This window comes from Mobula birostris, chromosome 5 (genome assembly GCF_030028105.1).
Source record: "Mobula birostris isolate sMobBir1 chromosome 5, sMobBir1.hap1, whole genome shotgun sequence".
Taxonomy (NCBI): Eukaryota; Metazoa; Chordata; class Chondrichthyes; order Myliobatiformes; family Myliobatidae; genus Mobula; species Mobula birostris.
Genome location: NC_092374.1, coordinates 203,982,756 through 204,002,464, shown reverse-complemented (window position 1 = coordinate 204,002,464; position 19,709 = coordinate 203,982,756). Strand labels below are relative to the sequence as shown.

The 19,709-nt window shown below is 44.6% G+C and overlaps 1 protein-coding gene across 2 annotated transcripts; it reads right to left on the bottom strand.

Moving 5' to 3' along the window:
• Positions 1-1,631: 1,631 nt before the first annotated feature.
• LOC140198306 (zinc-binding protein A33-like) lies at positions 1,632-16,186 on the bottom strand. 2 transcript variants are annotated; one of them, XM_072259378.1, is made up of 6 exons: positions 14,553-16,186; positions 14,378-14,473; positions 13,031-13,258; positions 11,963-11,985; positions 11,757-11,875; positions 1,632-2,255 (listed from the first exon to the last, which is right to left on the bottom strand). In XM_072259378.1, the coding sequence occupies exons 1-6, from the start codon at positions 14,961-14,963 to the stop codon at positions 1,723-1,725; spliced, it is 1,410 nt and encodes a 469-aa protein (XP_072115479.1). In that variant the 5' UTR covers positions 14,964-16,186; the 3' UTR covers positions 1,632-1,722. The 2 variants fall into 2 exon arrangements, with proteins under 2 accessions (XP_072115479.1, XP_072115478.1); XM_072259377.1 differs by having other exon boundaries at positions 13,031-13,264; positions 14,553-16,182.
• Positions 16,187-19,709: the final 3,523 nt, after the last annotated feature.

Genomic DNA, 19,709 nt, shown 5'->3' with positions numbered 1-19,709 from the left:
CCCATCGACTCCGACACCAGCCTGATTTTCCCAAAACCCTTGCATATTGACGTCCCCCATTACAATTGTGATATTACCCATATTACATGCCGTTTCCAACTCCCATTTCAATCTCAACCCCATTTCTTGACTACTATTTGGATTTATATGATTCCCATAATGTTTTTTCCACCCTTGCAGTTTCTTAACTCCATTGACAAAAAATCAACATTTTCTGACCCTTTGTCACCTCTTCTTAAAGATGAAATTCCATCTCTTGCCAACAGAACCACACCACTGCTACTGCCTGTCCTTTCGATACAAAGTATATCCTTTGATATTAAGCTCCCAGCTATTGCCTTCTTTCAGCCACAACTGAGTGATGCCCACAATATCATACCAACAAATCTCTTAATTGCGCCACAAATTTGTCCACCTTATTCTGAATGCTACATGTATTTAAATACAGCACCTCAGCCCTGAATTCTTTATGCAGTCCTGCATAGCTTTATGAGACACTGGTCAGGCTGAACTTGGAGTATTGTCAACAGTTCGAGGCCCCTTATCTCAGAAAGGATGTATTGTTATTGGAGAGCGCCCAGAGGAGGTTCACAAGGATGATTCTGGGAACGAAGGGGTTAATATGAGGAATGATTCGCAGCTTTGGACCTGTACTCACTGGAATGTAGAAGAATGTGTGGGAATCTCATTCAAACCTTCCGAATGTTGAAAGGACCAGATCGGGTGGATGTTTCTTCTGGTGTTGGTATCCAGAACTAGAGGGCACAGCCTCAAAATTGAGGGGTGACCTTTTAGAACAGAGGTAAGGAGAAACTTTAAGCCAAAGGTTGTTGAATCTGTGAAATGTTCTGCCACAGACTGCAGTGGAGGAAGTCTGTGTGTGTATTTAAAGCGGAAGTGTTGGACTCCTGATTAGTCGGGGCATCAAGGGATATGGTGAGAGGCAGGCGTATGTGGTTGCATGTGATCCGGGATCAGCCATGATAAAATGGCAGCGCAGTCTCGATGGGCTGAATGTCCTTTGTCACTCCTCTGTCTTGTGGTCTTATGGCCATTTTGAATTTTGCCGATGGTACAATTTAACTCTTTGCTCTACATTTGTAGCCAGTCATTGGCTTGTCCTTCTTTACATCCATGTTACACGCATCATCTATTTGTAAACCTGCTGGCTCATCCACAGCTCTATCATCCTGGTTCCCCTCCCCCTGCCATATTAGTTTAAAGCACTCCCAACAGCTCTAGTAAACCTGCCTGCAATGATATGTAGCATGTGGGAATCCAGACTCATGAATGTCGAATTTTCAAGCTTCCAATCATCGCTTCCCCAGCCCCAACTGTCAATTTCCCTTTTTAATTAAACAAGACATCAATTGTCCATTTCCCTCTACAAATGCTGCCTGACATGCTGGGATTCTCTGGCACTTCACTGGTTACCACCACTACATGTCTTTTCTCCCCAAGATTCACCTCTTCCAGTCAGCACCACCACCACTTGTCCCACTACACCACTCACGGTGGACTTTAGGACCCGGGGGAGCCGGGGAGCTCAGGACCCGCCACCCGCAGATGCTGCTGAATCCGCAGCATTTCTGTGCATGTGACGGACGCAGTGAACGAGTAAAATTAAAGGATTGAAAATTCTCACATCATGTTTATTTCACTCTCGGCACATTTATATTTATGCTGACTTACTCCTGACGCCGGTCCCGGGACTCGACCCATTTACAGACCTGGAGCAGAACCGGAGCAGATTCTCAGCCACTGGTTTGTATCCCATGTCCTGAAAAATGGATAAAGTTTCTCCACGAATTTATTCCCAGTGAAGGTGTGGAGATGGAAATTGGTCTTCGCGTTGTAAAATGAAACTGTCCCGGACTCGTAACTGAGATAAACTCCCACCCTCCCGGGGATGGGACCGGCAGGAAGATGGGATTCAGGGGAGGTGGGAACACAGATCACGTCATCAATCTGGCTGATGATCCAGAATCCGGTCTCCGGTCTCAATCCAACACCTCCCCCTCTGTCTACAGACTCTGCCGCGACTCCCAGACTCCAGTACCGATTCCCTGCCACCTCCACTTCCCAGTAATGTCTCCCCGATGTGAATCTCTCCAATCCCAGCACACAACCCCAGACTCTGAACCGCTTCCCAGTGTAGGGGAGATCCCTCCGGGTCTCGGTCAGTCTCACACTCTTCCGATCCGCAGTCACTTCGAGCTCCGGATTCGCCGTTTCCACATCCAGGGTGACAGAGTCTGGGAGAGAAGCAGAGAATTAGAGTCCGCGGGGATAGGTCGAATGGGTTGCACGACGGGGCGGGGTGTGAGACTCAGACAGCGCAGACTCGAGACGAGGGAAGAGGCTGCTGAGCATCAGGCACAGTCGGTTAGCCGCCAGGAGTTCTCGAGGTTCTACCCAACTACAGCAGATGGATAACCACCATCTTCCCGAGGTAGTTCCTCCGAGAATGAGAGTGGAGTTTTCTTGATTAATGCACAGAAAATGCTGGAGGAACTCAGCACATCAAGCAGCATGTGTGGAAGGAGATGGATAGTCGATGTTTCTGAGCAAGAGCTTTCTTCAGAAGTGGAAAGAAAGAGGGTAGATAGCAGTAGCAAAGAGGGTGCGCACTTGGTGGACAACAACTGCATCCAGATGGGGAGGGGTGAGTGAATACTGGAATGACTTAATGAGGGGGACAGAGAGGCTCTTCAGCCCAACTCGTTTGTGCCAACCAACTTGTTTTGATGAGCTAGTCACATTTGCCCATTATTCCTTTACACCTTTTTTATCCAGGTACCTGTCAAGATGTTGACTGGAGATTCCTTAGTCAGAAGAACAAAGACGTCGATGTGAGCGTGATAGAGACACCTGGATCATACGTTTTACCCACCTGCAGCAGGCGGACAACCATCCCTGGTGCCAGGATCAGGGATGTCTCGGATCATGTCCATGGTAGTCTCAAGGGCAAGGATGGCACCAATGTCATAGGTAGACAAGGTGAGAGGTCCTGAAGAGGGATTTTAGGGAGCTAGGTAGAAAGCTGAAGAACAGGGCCACCATCATAGTAATTTCTGGATTGCTGCTTGTACCACGTACCAGTGAGGGTAAGAATAGGATGACTTGCACAGGTTAATGTGTGGCTGAGGAACTGGCGCAGTGGGGAGGGGTTCATATTTATGGATAATTTGGATCTCTTCTGGGGAAGGTATGGCCTGTACAAAAGGAATGGGTTACACCTGAACTGGAGGTGGTCCAGTATCCTTGTGGGCTGGTTCACTAGATGTGCTTGGGTGCGTTTAAACTAATTTAGCAGGGCAACGGGAACCGGAGTGATAGTGCCGAGGATGAGGTAGTTGGTTGACTCCGAGCAAGGGGAGGCTGATGATAGGGCAAAATTGCAGTCAACAGGATGAGTTGCAATGTAAAAGGCAGACAAGATCGAGAAAGGTGAATACAGGATGAAAGGACTTGCATTTGAATGTGCACAGTATATGAAATAAGGTCGATGAACTTGTGGCACAGTTACAGATACACAAGATATAGATACAGTGATGCCAACAACATCACTGTATCATGGCTGAAAGAAGATTATAGCTGGGAGCTGAGTGTCCAAGGGTACACATTGTATCAAAAGGACAGGCAGGAAGGCAGATTGGCTGGCTTGGCCATGATTATAAACAATTAAATTAAATCATTGTAAAGGCATTACCTAGCGACGGAAGGTGTTGAATCACTGTGGATAGAGCTGAGGAACTGCAAGGGTAAAAAGACTTTGGTGGGAGCTATGTACAGACAGCAAATGGAAGTAAAGATATCAATGACAAGTTACAACAAGAGATAGAACATACATGCCAAAATGGAAATATTACAGTAGTCACAGGCGATTTCAATATAGGTGGTTTTGGAAAATCAGGTTAGTGCTGGATCCCAAGAGAGGGTATTTCTAGAATGTCCATGATATGGCTTTTTGGAGCAGCTTGTGATTGAGCCGACTGGGGATCTGCTATTCTGGATTGTGTGTTGTGTAATGTACCGGAAGCAATTAGAAAGCATAAGGAACCCTTAGGGGAAAATGATCATAACATGATCGAATTCAACCTGCAATTTGAGAAAGAAAAGCTAAAGTCAGATATATCAGTATTGGAGTGAAGTAAAGGAAATTACAGTGGCATGGCATGAGAGAGGAGTTGGACAGGAAAGATTGGAATAGAACACAGGTAGAGATGACACAGAGCAGCAATGGCTGGAATTTCTGGAAGCAACTCATAAGGCACTGGGTACTTCTCCCAAAGAGGAAGAACTATTCTAAAGGCAAGATGACATGACCATGTCCAACACGGGAAGTCAAGCCAACATAAATGCCTAATTGAGAACATAGAGGGGCGCAAAAATTAGTGGGAAGTTGGAGGATTGGAAAACTTATATACCAACAGAAGGCAACTAAAAAGTAATTAAGAAGGTAAAGATGGAATAAGAAAGTAAACACAAGGAAATCTGCAGATGGGGAAATTCAAGCAACACACATAAAAATTGCTGGTGAACGCAGCAGGCCAGGCAGCATCTATAGGAAGAGGTACAGTCAACGTTTCAGCCAAGATCCTTCGTCAGGACTAATTGAAGGAAGAGATAGTAAGAGATTTGAAAGTGAGAGGGGGAGGGGGAGATCTGAAATGATAGGAAAAGACAGGAGGGGGAGGGATGGAGCCAAGAGCTGGACAGTTGATTGACAAAAGGGATATGAGAGGATCATGGGACAGGAGGCCCAGGGAGAAAGAAAGGGGGAGAAGGGGGAGGGTGAAGCCCAGAGGATGGGCAAGGAGTATAGTGAGAGGGGCAGAGGGAGAAAAAGGAGAGAGAAAAAAAATTAATAATAATAAACAAATAAATAATGGATGGGGTACGAAGGGGAGGTGGGGCATTAATGGAAGTTAGAGAAGTCAATGTTCATGCCATCAGATTGGAGGCTATCCAGACAGAATATAAGGTGTTGTTCCTCCAACCTGAGTGTGGCTTCATCTTGACAGTAGAGGAGGCTGTGGATAGACATGTCAGAATGGGAATGGGATGTGGAATTAAAATGCGTGGCCACTGGGAAATCCTGCTTTCTCTGGCGGACGGAGCATAGGTGTTCAGCGAAACAGTCTCCCAGCCTGTGTCGGGACTTACCAAAATATAGAAGGCCGTATCGGGAGCACCGGACACAGTATATCTCCCCAGCCAACTCACAGGTGAAGTGTCGCCTCACCTGGAAGGACTGTCTGGAGCCCTGAATGGTGGTAAGGGAGGAGGTGTAAGGGCATGTGCAGCACTTCTTCTGCTTACAAGGATAAGTGCTGGGAGGGAGATTGGTGGGAAAGGATGGGGGGACGAATGGACAAGGAAGTCGCGTAGGGAGCAATCCCTGCACAAAGCAGAGAGAGGGGGAAGGGAAAGATGTGCTTAGTGGTGGGATCCTGTTGGAGGTGGCGGGTGAACTGAAGAAGTATTTTGCATCAGTCTTCACTGTGGAAGACACTAGCAGTACGGTGGAAGTTCCAGGTGTCAGGTGGCTCTAAGTGTATGAAGTTACGATATCTAGAGAGAAGGTTGGGAAACTGAAAGGTCGATAAGTCACCTGAACCAGATGGTATACCCTCCGGAGTTCTGAAGGAGGTGGCTGAAGAGTTTCTGGGGAGATTAGTAATGGTCTTTCAATACTCTGGAATGGTTCTGGAACACTGGAAAACTGCAAATGTCACTGCACTCTTCAAAAAGGGAGAAAGGAAACTACAGGCCAGATAGTCTGACCTCAGTGGTTGGGAAAATGTTGGAGTCGATTATTAAGGATGGGGTTTCAGGGTACTTGGAGGCACATGATAAAAATGGGCTGTCATCAGAATGGTTTCCTCAAGGGAAAATACTGCCTGACAAATCTGTTGGAATTGTTTAAAGAAATACATGCAGGACAAAGAAGAATTGGTTCATGTTGCGTACTTGGATTTTCAGAAGGCCTTTGACAAGGTGCCACACATGAGGCTGCTTAGCAAGCTATGAGTCCATGGTATTACATAGATATCATTGCATAGATAAAGCCATGGCTGACTGGCAGGTGGCAAAGAGTGGGAATAAAGGAAGCCTTCTCCAATTAGCTGCCATTGACAAGCGGTGTTCCATAGGGGACTGGGTTGGGACGGATTCATTTCGCAGAATATGGATGATGGAATTGATGGTGTTGTTGCAAAGATTTCAGATGATATAGGTGGAGGGGCAGGTAATATTGAGGAAATAGGGAGGTTACAGAAGGACTGAGAGAGATCGGGAGAAGGGGAAAGAAGTGGCAGTTAGAATACACCGTCGGTAAGCGTATGGTCATGCACTGTGGTTGAAGAAAGGAAAGGGTTGAATATCTGTAACTGAAGGGAAAATATAAAAATCTGAGGTGCAAAGGGATTTGGGAGTCCTTGTGCAGCTTCCCTATAGGTTAATTTGCAGGTTGATTCTGTGGTGAGGAAGGCAGATGCAACATTAGCATTCATTTCAAGAGGACTAGAATATAAGATATAAATTTTGAGACTTTATAAAGCACTGGTGAGGCCTCACTTGGAGTGCTATGAGCATTTGTGGGTCCTTTATCTAAGAAAGGAAGCACTGAAACTGGAGATTGTTCAAAGGAGGTTCACGAAAATGATTCCATTCCAGGAAAAAGCAGCTTGTCATATGGAGAGTGTTAGCTGGCTCTGGACTTGTCTTGACTGGGGTTGAGAAGAATGAGGGGTGACCTAATTGAAACTTATCAAATGGCGAAAGACCTTGATAAGAGTGGATGTGGAGAGGATGTTTCCAATGGTGGGAGAGTCTCAGACCAGAGCCTAAAAATAGAGGGGCGTCCTTTTAGATTGGAGATGAGGAAAATTTCTTTAGGCAGAGAGCAGCAAATGTGTGGAATTCATTGCCACAGGCAGCTGTGGAGGCTAAATCTTTATGTATATTTAAGGCAGAGGTTGGCATTTTCTTAATGGGTCAGGGCGTGAAGGGATGCGGGGAAAAGGCAGGAGGTTGTGGCTGAGAGGAAAAATGGATCAGTCATGATGAAATGGTGGAGCAAACTCAATAGGCCAAATGGCCAAATTCTGCTTTTATATATCTTATTGTCTCATGGAAATTAAAACCTTGTAACTGTGCGCACCTCGACAGCTTCATCTGGCATCCTCCTCAACTACAGCGAGAAAGTCTCCTCCCTCATTCTTCTAATCTCCGGTGAGTACAAACCCAGAATCATCGAATGCTCATCATAAGTTAACCTGTTCATTCACGGAATCATCCTCATGAACCACCTCCGGACCCTCTCCAGTGCCTGCACATCTTTTTTTAAAGATAATGTGTCCAAAACTGCTCACAGTACCCCAAGCGCGGTCTGACCAATGCCTCAGAAATCCAAAGCATTACATCCTTGCTCTTACATTCTAGTCCTTTTTGAAATGAATGCTAACATTGCATTTGTCATCCTTACTACTGACTCAACCGGCAACCTTTAGTGAATACTTCACAAGAACTGTTTGTACCTCTGACTTTTGAATTTTCTCCCCATTTAGAAAATAGTCTTTGCCATTATTCAATCTACCAAAGTGCGAGCACAGCTTCCCTACACTACATTCCATCTGCCAGTTCTTTGCCTAACCTCCTAATCTGCCTGTCTCTCCCTGTGGACACCCAGCATCCTAAATACTACTTGCCCCTTCACCTATGTTCATATTATCCACTAACTTGGCCACAAAGGCATTAGTTCAGTCATCCAAAATCATTCTTTGTCTACGCTGCCTGTTACTTCATCAAAGAATTCCAATGATTTGTCAGGCAAGATTTCCCCTTAAAGGAAACCATGCTAATATTATATTGGCCTCTTTTATCATATGCCTCCATGTAGCCCAAAACCTCCTTAGTAATGGACTCCAATATATTTCCAAGCACGCCACATGCCTGCCAACTATTTCACTGAAATCAGACTAACTCACATATAAACAACAAACAACAGATAACTCACATATAATTTCCTTTCTTCTGCCTCCCTCCCTTTTTAAAGAGTGGAGTAACTTTTGCAATTTTCCAGTTCTCCAGACCCATTTCAGAGTCCAGAGATGCTTGAAAAATCATTTCTAATGCCTTCACAAACTCTTCAGCCACCTCTTTCTGAATCTGGAGCAAATCGGGTGTAGCCCATCTGGTCTAGGTGATCTATCAATATTCAGATCTTTCACCTTCTCAAACACCTTCCCAGTAATGGCAACAACACCCACTTCTGCCCCCTGACAATCTCGCATCTCTGGTACACTGTTAGTATCTTGCACATTGAAGGCTGACATAAAATACTTATTAAGTTCCTCCACTATTTCTTTGTCTCCCATTACCATTTCTCCAGCATCATTTTCTAGAGGTTTGATATCCTCTCTCACCTCTCTGATACATTTGGCATCCTCTTCTCTAGTATTATAGGCTAGCTTCTCTTCATATTTCTAGCTTCTCTTCATATTTCACCCTGTCTCCTTATGCCTTTTTAGTTGCCTTCTGGTGATTATTGAAATCTTCCCAACCATCATCCTGCTACTTTTTGCTTATATTATATGCCCTCTCTTTTCCTTTTATGCTGCCTTTGACTTCCCTTGTCAGCCACAGTTACCTCATCATTTGTTTAGAATACACCATCATCTTTGGAATGGATCCATTCTGCGCCTTCTGAATTGTCCCCAGAAACTCCAGCCTTTATTGCTGTCATTCCAAACTACATTGGCTAGCTCCTTTATCTTGCTTTTATATTTTCCACAGTTGTACTGATACATCTGGCTTTATCTTCTCCCTCTCAACCTGCAAGGTGAATTCTACCACATTATGATCACTTTCCTCTGGGTTGCTTTACCTTTAGTTCCCAAATCAAATCTGATTCATTACACAACACCCAGTCCAAATTGCCTTTCTCCTGATGTACTCAACCATAAGCTGCTGAAAAATGAACATCTTGTATGCATTCTACAAACTCCCTCTCTTGGGATGCAGCAGCAATCTGATTTTCCTCATTTACCTGCACATTGAAGTCCCCCGTTAATATTATAACATTGCCCTTTTCACATGCTAATTCTAACTCCTGTTGTCAGTTGTTTCCCATATCCTGGCTGCTACTGCATTTAGAGCCCTGCATATAACTCCCATCATGGTCTTTTTAACCTGGCAATTAGTGGGACTGTCCTGAATCTTTAAAGGGGCCAAATATCCATACTCCGGGGAGTTGGATCATCTAAACCTTGGAAGCTGGCATGGATGGATGTGTGCCATAAGCTTCCAACCATGATCTTCTTTCAGATAGAACTTGTATCTGCCAATCTCTACCCATGCTACAATGGGACATTCAAATATTAAGCATTCAGCCCTGTATTCATCACCCTTTTCAACATTCTCCACATGAACTTAAGACCACGCTTTGAGCATTGTCTGCATTCCTGGTTCCCGGACTATGGGATGGATGTCATTGCACTGGACAGGAAGCTTCAGGAGGGTGTAACCAGGATGAGAGGGCTTGTGTTAAAAGGAGAGACTGCATTGATTGGGGCTACTTCCTTGGAGTGCAGGGTGTTGAGGGGTGACCCACTATCGAGTTATATTAAATCATAAAGGACAAAGGTAAGGTGAGAGTTTTTTTTCCCTGCAGAACATGGGAGTACAAAACCAGAGGGCCTATACTTTAGGTGAGAGGGAAAATATTTATATGGGATCTATGGGGTATCTTTCTCACAGAGAGCGAGCTGGGTAAATGGAATTTGCTGCCAGCAGAAGCTGTAGAAACAGGTATAATTGAAATATTTTAAATAAATTTAGACAGGTACACAGATAGGAAATGGTTAGAGGGATGTAGGATGAACACATGCAAATAGGATTTGCTCAGGAAGACATCTTAGTTTTCTAGATAGATGAGGAGGGCTGTGGGTTGAACATCTGCCAAAACCTTTCCCAGATCATCCTCCTGAGGAATCGTATTCTGGAGTCAGTGAACTGTTGATGTGACATCACGAACGACGGCGGTTAGCTGCTGCAGGATGGACAGACTGTATAGGGATGGCAGAATTCATTCTTACAGTTTGTAAATGGAATTTGTGATGCTAAGTTTGACTCTGTGTCCCACTCTGGGTATGTGTTAGTGGTTCTCCTCGTTTGTGTGCTGAATGTGGTAAATTTCAGTGGGTGTGTGTACACTTTGAAGGTCAGTGTGCACACCAAAGTATTTGTATGTTACGATTTATCTTCAAATAGAAATGTAGAGACATAGAAAATAGGTGCAGGAGTAGGCCATTCGGCCCTTCGAGCCTGCACCACCATTCAGTATGATCATGGCTGATCATCCAACTCAGAACCCTGCACCAGTCTTCCCTCCATACCCCCTGATCCCTTTAGCCACAAGGGCCATATCTAACTCCCTCTTAAATATAGCCAATGAACTGGCCTCAACTGTTTCCTGTGGCAGAGAATTCCACAGATTCACCACTCTCTGTGTGAAGAAGTTTTTCCTCATCTCGGTCCTAAAAGGCTTCCCCTTTATCCTCAAACTGTGACCCCTCGTTCTGGACTTCCCCAACATCGGGAACAATCTTCCTGCATCTAGCCTGTCCAATCCCTTTAGGATTTTATACGTTTCAATCAGTTCCCCCCTCAATCTTCTAAATTCCAACGAGTATATGTCTGGTGTGTATTAAGAATGTGTGACCTGTGGTTGAGCTGCTAAAATCAATAAATTTTTGTGTGTGAAGAAAATGGTTTCCAGATTACTGAGGGAAATAACAATGTGCATTGCTGATGCTCTGACTACAATATGCAAATCCTTCTTGTGCATGTGTGAGCAAGCTTTCCCAGGCCGACTATACTGCGTGGGCTTCTCTGAAATAACATCTTGACCGAGGTCAATGCTGATTGGTGTGTCCAGGCTCAGTCTGACGATGCCTCAATATGGTGGTTTGATAACAACAGTGAGACTCGTGAGTCCAGCAGGGGGCAGAGCTGAGTCAACCAGAGTCTCCAGTCACAGATGAGTCAGGCAGAGTGAGTGGTGCACGAAAGCCTCGTGTATTTTTCTGACAATCCCGGTAATCATATTGATACCCGGTTTCATTCCCTACAATTTCATGAAGTCAGTTTGAATTCCCCAGCTACTGTGGTAGGATTCAAACTCATCTTTTGGCATGTTAGTGCAGTGAGCATGGGATCAGGATGCAGTGGTTCATCTAACAGTCCCGTGTATTGTTTAAATTGTGCCCCTGTGTTCTTGTGTTCAGGGGTCTGACGTCTCCAGCTGACCGCATGACACTGTGCCTCCCAGTAAGTGGGGTTGATGCGGAATAAACTTCAGTTCCCCTTCAGCCCATTATTGCAGCAAATCTTTGCTTCAAATGATGACTTAATTGTACCTCATAAACAAGGACAAATAAATCTTTAACAAGAGAAGATCTGAAGATGCTGGAAATCCAAGCAACCCACACAAAATGCTGGAGGAACTCAGCAGGCCAGGCAGCATCTATGGAAAAGAGTACAGTCAACATTTTAGGCCAAGACCCTTCAGCAGGACCGGAGGAAAAGAGATGTGGATTAGAGTTACTCCTCATCTTTTTATCTCCAGGCCTGCTGAAGGGTCTTGTTCCGTAAGGTCGACTGTATGCTTTTCCATAGATGCTGCTTGGCCTGCTGAGTTCCTCCAGCATTTTGTGTGTGTTGCTCAAATGAATTTTTGCAAGTTTTACCTTGATTAACGGCATCAAGCGTTTCTCTCAGAGCTGTGTTCAACAAATAAGGGTGATCAAATTTTGCAGCTGAAAAGACCTCGTTTGTCACTGACAATTCCTGGACATCATCCTTAACCCTGTAAATATTAAACTTCTAGTTATAAACTGCAATTTGGAACTATTTTAAAAATCCATACAGGGTGTCAGTAAAGAGCATGTCCTACCTCCTCTTCTGAAGAACTTTCTCCTGAAATGAATAGAACACAAACGTGAATAGACTTAGACTTACTGTCCACATCCTGAATTTCATCCAATTCATTATAAGATGCTGAAAACTCCCACTCCCACACAATACACGAACAACACGGAACCACAGGGTAAATGACAAGGAATGTTTCTGAAAATTAGACCATAACTGAGAGGATGAAACTGACACGAAAGGCTGCATTTTTATCTGGATATGTGTCAGGATGATAAGATGGAGGAATTTAAGATTAGTGATGGATTTGATTGGGTGCAGGTGGAAAAGTACTCTATCTCTATTTATGGGCAGACCTTAGGTCAAAGATAAAAAGCCAGGTGATTTTTAATGAATCCCATAAGAAATTCAGTGAAGAGAACGTGGAACTCACTGCCACAGGAGTGGTTGAAGTGGAACAGCAGAGATTGAATGTAATGGGGAAGCTGCATAAACACATGAGGGACCATGGAGTTGGGGGCACTGTTGCTGGGTGTGGTGAGTAGGTGGGAGGAGGCTTGTGAAGCAGGGAAATTGAGAGGAGAGAATGGACTGAAAAAACAGTCTATGACGTAAAATGGGATATCATCTGATGACAAATATATCTGAAAACAGACAACAGACAGTGCAAAATTCTCTGAAACAATGAAGCTAATACAAAGCAGATATAGATGGTAAATCTGATGTGTGGGTCACATTCTGCAATTCAACCTCAGTTCCTAATAATCGACAGAGAGACCCTCACACACACACACCACACCAGACACACTCACAGCCTGTGATGGTAACTGGATGTTACTCTGAGTATCAGGGGATGTTATACGTGGGAACCAGCTCAGTGCTACGATCAGAGTAACTCATTCCTGAAGAGGATGCAGACTATCCTGTGATGTTCTGAGAGGCTGGTTTGGGGAATGACAACAATCCTGAACAGTCAAAACATCTCTCCGGTTTAAATCTGTTTACAATGATTGTATCTGTAAATACCACATTGATTTAAAATACATCATTTAGAGACTGTGCACTTTTACAGAACCAAACTGAAATCTCTCACCATGAGAAATATCACATTTTCTTGTTGATCCATTTGTTCCTGTAACTTTGAGATTTCTTCCTGGATAGAATTTAAATTCTCTTGAATCTCCTGAAGATTTTTCTCCATTGGATTTAGAATCCTCTCCTCTTCTTCCCTGAGATGTCTGAGTAAGTGTTGCTCTTTCTCAGTGAGAATCTGGCGCAGTTCAGCAAACTGGGATGTGATGTGGGACTGAAGGCTGTGTGACTGTTCCTGACAAATGAAAGCTGAAGATTAATTTATTGTGCTGTTGTGTTGTATTTTCTTATGTCACTATAAAATTCAGTCCCTTGAGGTCCATGCCACTGCTAAGAGAATTCCCATCAAACTCATTGCCCCCATTTACCCTGTAACATGGAAAGTGACCATTCAGCCCATTAAATTATTTGCTGATTCTCAGATCTTCAATCCCATTTCCTCACCTTTCCCTGAAACCAATTGTCCACTCCAACGTGATTCGCTGACCACACACCTTCACAAGGTTAAGAACATAAGATAAGAGCATAAGATATAGAAGTAGAAGTGGGCCATTCGGCCCATCAAGTCTCCTCCACCATTCAGTCATGGACTGATCTAATTCCAGTCATCCCCACTCCCCTGCTATTTTCCCATACCCTTAGATGCCCTGGCTAATCAAGAGCCTATCTATCTCTGCCTTTAATACACTCAATGACTGATCAGGCCTTTTAACATTCAGAATGTTTCTATGAGATCCTCCCTCATTCTCCTGAACTCCAGGGAATACAGCCCAAGAGCTGCCAGATGTTCCTCATTTGGTAATGCTTTCATTCCTGGAATCATTCTTGTGAATCTTCTCTGAGTCCTCTCCAATGTCAGTATATCCCTTCTAAAATAAGGAGACCAAAACTGCACACAATACCCCAAGAGTGGTCTCACGAGTGCCTTATAGAGCATCGGCATCACATTCCTGCTCTTGTATTCTATACCTCTAGAAATGAATGCCAACAGTACATTCTCCTTCTTCACCACCAACTCCACCTGGAGGTTAACCTTCAGGGTATCCTGCACAAGGATTCCCAAGTCCCTTTGCATCTCTGCATTTTGAATTCTCACCCCATCTGAATAATAGTCTGTCCGTTTATTTCTACCACCAAATTACAGTAGCGACTTAACCATTCAACCAACATCCCTCGGCAATATCTGCGAAACCATCTTCATAACAGGGAGAACATGCAAACTCCACTCAGAGAGCACTAGAGGTTGGGATCGAACCCAGGTCACGGGAGCTACCATACTCTGCTATTCTGCATGAACGGGAGCAAAACTACACAACAATGTACGAAATTCTGCTCAGGAAGGCCTCACCCGGACTCTGGAAATTTTCTCTTTCTGTTGCTGCTCAATTTTCTCGAAGTCTGATTTCTTCTTTGTGAGAGAATCTAAGAACCATTTAATTCGATCCTGGGAATTAAACAGTGAAAGAATTAGACAAAAAAGATGACGCAACATAAACAGACTATCAACAGTAGGCTATTTTTACCTTGTAAATTTCGAAGCCTTCTTTAATCGTCAGGAAGCGGTGCTCTCTGTGTTCCTGGGAAGCTGCACAAATCACACAGATCAGTGTCCTGTCGGTTTCACAAAACAGCTTCAATTCTTCCCCATGTTCCTCGCAGTGAAGTTTACTTTCCTTGTCTTTCGGATTCAGGTTTAGTTTTCGAGCTTTTTCAGCCAGTCTTGCTAAGACCCGACTTGGCCTGAGTTTACCATCTGCAAATACCTCTCTACATTCCGGGCAGGTATTTATTTTCGCACTTTCCCGACATTGTGTAATACAGGAGCGGCAGAAATTGTGTCCACACTCCAGTGATACCGGATCGGTGAAGAAATCCAGGCAGATGGGACAAATTGCCTCCTCGCTCCAACTCTCGACTTGTCCTCTCGAAGCCATGTTAACTACCGGTACTTCCTGGTTCCGGATCCCTTCACTGTCGGAGAGCTGCTGAACTCCTGCAGTACCGCGATTGTCCACTAGATGCGCTGCAGTCTCAGGGAATGAACGTTATGTTACTGCTTTTGTTCAGTGGGAAGGCGGCCTGCTCCCTTCCAACTGATCTCAAGTGACGGAGGGGTCAGGAAGACAACAAACAGGACTGAAAGTCAATGAATTCAGAAAGAGAATCTCGGCAGTTTGCAGCAGGACAGAAAAGAACAGCTTTAAAATAGGACCCAGTCCGGTTTTAAACGGCAGTTAAATATATACTTAGAACAACTGTTAAATATTTATTCACCTAAAAAGAGAAAATATACGCCACGGTCTGGAACAAGTTTAGCTTTAGCTTTTCAGTGAGGTCCATATTTCCAAAGCCCTTCCGGTGAAGACGATGCCTGATTTCACCCACCTACAGTCCGGTTCCAATCCGCTTTCCTTGTTCTGGGCTGGACTCACAAGGTGCAAGTGGTTTCTCTCGGCCTGTCCAGTAAACTTCTTACGCCTCAGACAGCGGAAGATTCCCTACTTGCCGCCTGGCCTCATCAGGTCGGTTCTGAAACAGCGGCTCGATCCACAAAACACGGTTTAGGCGTTTGGGAAGAGGCTGAATTAAAGGCTCATGGGAAATCTGGTATTCCCGCAGGTTGTTGACTTCCTCGTAACTTCCTCCCTGGCTACTTGCAGAACGGATGACGGAGCGCTGGCGAAGGAAAAATCTCTTTCTCCCTCTCTGTCTCTGACTGTCTGTCCCTTTCCTTATACCTGTATCACCAAATTTGCCCTTTACCTCTCAATACAAATCTACTCAGAAAAATATATTATTGAATCTGACGCCAAATGATGTGTGTGACCAAGTTTCTTAAGTTTACATCGCGTGTGCTGTAAACGAAGAGACTGAGGAAGTAATTGTGGGGAATTTCCAGTGATTCTGAGACGAACTCCGCGCTTCCATCTGACTGAGATCTCCAACTCAACGGAGATGAATCACCCCAGTCACCCTCCTGGCATCGCAGATCCGGTTCTGGAGCGGCGGATTGTTCAGAAGGCGGGACGCCGAACGCTCGGAGCGGATCGCAGGCCGGAGCTTGAAACCGGGGGCGAGTTGATCCGGGTAGAAGCCGGAGATCCGTAGTGCACCTCGGGTAAAAGCAGCAACACTCGCCGGGGCTGCGAAACCTTTCAGTGGCGGGGATGAGGAGACTCTGTTGTAGATTCCGTGAGATGTTTCAGCTACACGGAGGGTGCACGACCTATCCGCGCCTGAGGGAGGGTCTCGGCCCGAAATGTCCTTTCTACAGATGCTGCCTGGCTTGCTGAGTGCCTCCAGCATATTGTGTGTGTCGCGTGATTCCGGGCCTGTCGTCTGCAGTTAACTCTTGCTGCTGAAATACCGCAGCGGCTGCCGATGGATCGCTGGCGCTCTCACTGCTCCACTGTGGAATTCGATAGGTAAAGTCGTGTTTTGAAAAATAGGAAACCCTCTGTGGCGGCTGTGCTTTTAAGCAACATTTTCTGTCTTTTATTGTCTATTTTATTTTATGACTCTCTTCACGGACCAGTTCAGAACGCTATTTGCTTGCAATTTATTATTTTGCAGGAAATGTTTTTTTTCGTCTGAATATTGGCTGTTCGAAGGTCTTTTTAATGGGTTCTATTTGTTTCTTTGTTTCGTGGCTGCTTGCTAGGAGAGGAAACTCAAGGTTATATAATGTCTGTGTATTTTCATGATAAATGTACTTTGATTTTTGAACTTTATCCCACTGTAAAGCACTTTGAACTACATCATCTATATCAATAGTGTTGGGTAAGTCATTATTATTATTTTTTTTTCCCTCGGCTCAAGCTGGTAAAGCCTAAGGTTCAGGCCTAGACAAGCAGACTCAGATTTCCATTGCTAGGAATTTTTGGACCACTCCAGTGGTGTTTAGTATTGTGGCTTTCTGAAGATCCATAAATTTAGAGGAAGAAATTCATAGAGATATCATGGACTGTTGCAAGAAATATATGGTTGTTATAGTGGGTGATTTTTATCTTTCCACATATGGACTGGGTCTCCTATACTGTAAAATGACTAGATGGGATCGAGGTTGTCAAATGCTGCCTGGTCTGCTGAGCTCCTCCGGCATTTTGAATGTGATACTTGATCTGCTGTTGGGGAATCAGACAGCGCAGGTGACAGAGGTTTGTGTAGGGGAACACTTTGCATCTAGTGATCACAATGCTATTAGTAAACATGCACGTACATAGGTCTAGTCTCTGGGTTGAGATTCTAAATAGGAGAAAGGCCAATTTTGATGGTATCAGAAAGGATCTGGCAAGTGAGGACTGGGACAGGCTGCTTTCTGGAAAAGGTGACTTGAAGTGGGAGACCTTCAAAAGTGAAATTTTGAGAGCACAAAGCTTGTATGTGACTGCTGGACTAAAAGGTGCAGGGAAACTTGGTTTTCAAGTGATATTGAGGCCCTGATTAGGAAAAAAAAAGGAGGTATAGGCAGTTAGGAACAAATGAGATGCCAATGGAGGACTGTAGTACAAAGAAGACACGACAGTGGCTATATTTCATTGGTATTTGAGATAATTTCATATGACATCAAAGACACTTGCAAATGTCGACAGATGCAATGTGGAGACGTTTTAACTGGCTGCATCACTGTCTGGCACGGGGAAGAGTGGGTTGCTACTGCACAGAATCGCACAGTCAGAACATGGCTGAACTTTGACCTCAGTGCCACTTTTCTGCAGATTTTCCCATCATTGCTGACCCCCTAAATTTGCCTTCTGAACTTTCAATATTTGTGGAGAAAATTCCAAGTATTCACTGCACTCTGGGTGAGAAGATTTCTCCTCAGTTCAGTCCTGCTGAGGTGACCTCTGATTGTGAGTCTGTGACCCGCTGGTTTCACACCCCAGCCAGCGGAAACATCATTCCTGCCTCTGACCTGTCAACACCCTGTGTCTGTCTCAGTCAGACCACCTCTTATTTCTCTAATGTTGAGACAGTCTCAGTCAGTGTAATCTCTCTGAGGATACCACCACCACTCCCCTCCCCACCCTACCACAAGGCAATCTGGGAAACCTTCTCACAAAACAAGAGAAAACCTGCATATGCTGGAAATCCGAGCAACACACATACAAAGCCGGAGGAACTCAGCAGGCCAGGCTGTGTCTATGGGGAAAAAAGTACCGGTGACGGGACTGGAGAAAAAAGCTGAGGAGTAGAATTGAAAGGTGGAGGGGTGGGGATGGGAGAAAGAAACACCAGATGATAGGTGAAACTTTGCTGGGGAGGGATGAAGCAAAGAGCTAGAAAGTTGATTGTTCAAAGAGACAAAGAAGGCCATGGAAGAAAGGGAAAGTACGTATATGTCACGATGTACAGCCTTGAAATTAATTTTCTTGTCAGTGTTTACAGCAAAGTAAATATCATAGAATTTCGGGAAAAATATACACAAGCAAACAAGCAATCAATGTACAAAAGAAGACAAATTCTGCAAATAGGCATCCAGTCGTGAAGCACTACAACACAGAAACAGAGCCTTTGGAACATAAGACCATAAGACAAAGGAGCAGAAGTAGGCCATTCGGCCCTTCGAGTCTGCTCTGCCATTTTATCATGAGCTGATCCATTCTCCTATTTAGTCCCACTCCCCTGCCTTCTCACCATAACCTTTGATGCCCTGGCTACTCAGATACCTATCAATCTCTGCCTTAAATACACCCAATCACTTGGCCTCCACTGCTGCCCGTGGCAACAAATTCCATAGATTCACCACCCTCTGACTAAAAAAATTTCTTCGCATTTCTGTTCTGAAAGGGCGCCCTTCAATCCTTAAGTCATGCCTTCTCGTACTAGACTCCCCCATCATGGGAAACAACTTTGCCACATCCAATCTCTCCATGCCTTTTAACATTCGAAATGTTTCTATGAGGTTTCCCCTCATTCTTCTAAACTCCAAGGAATACAGTTCAAGAGCGGACAAACGTTCCTCATGTGTTAACCCTCTCATTCCAGGAATCATTCTAGTGAATCTTCTCTGTACCCTCTCCAACATCAGCACATCCCTTCTTAAATAAGGAGACCAAAACTGCCCACAGTACTCCAAGTGAGGTCTCACCAGCGCCTTATAGAGCCTCAACATTACATCCCTGCTCCTATACTCTATTCCTCTAGAAATGAATGCCAACATTGCATTCACCTTCTTCACTACTGACTCAACCTGGAGGTTAACTTTAAGGGTATCCTGTACGAGGACTCCCAAGTCCCGTTGCATCTCAGAACTTTGAATTCTTTCCCCATTTAAATAATAGTCTGCCCGTTTATTCTTTCTGCCAAAGTGCATAACCATACACTTTCCAACATTGTACTTCATTTGCCACTTCTCTGCCCATTCTTCCAATCTATCCAAGTCTCTCTGCAGACTCCCCATTTCCTCAGCACTACCGGCCCCTCCACCTATCTTCGTATCATCAGCAAACTTAGCCACAAAGCCATCTATTCCATAATCCAAATCGTTTATGTACAATGTAAAAAGAAGCGGCCCCAACACTGATCCCTGTGGAACACCACTGGTAACCGGCAGCCAACCAGAATAGGATCCCTTTATTCCCACTCTCTGTTTCCTGCCAATGAGCCAATGCTCTATTCACGTATGTAACTTTCCTGTAATTCCATGGGCTCTTATCTTGTTAAGTAGCCTCATGTGT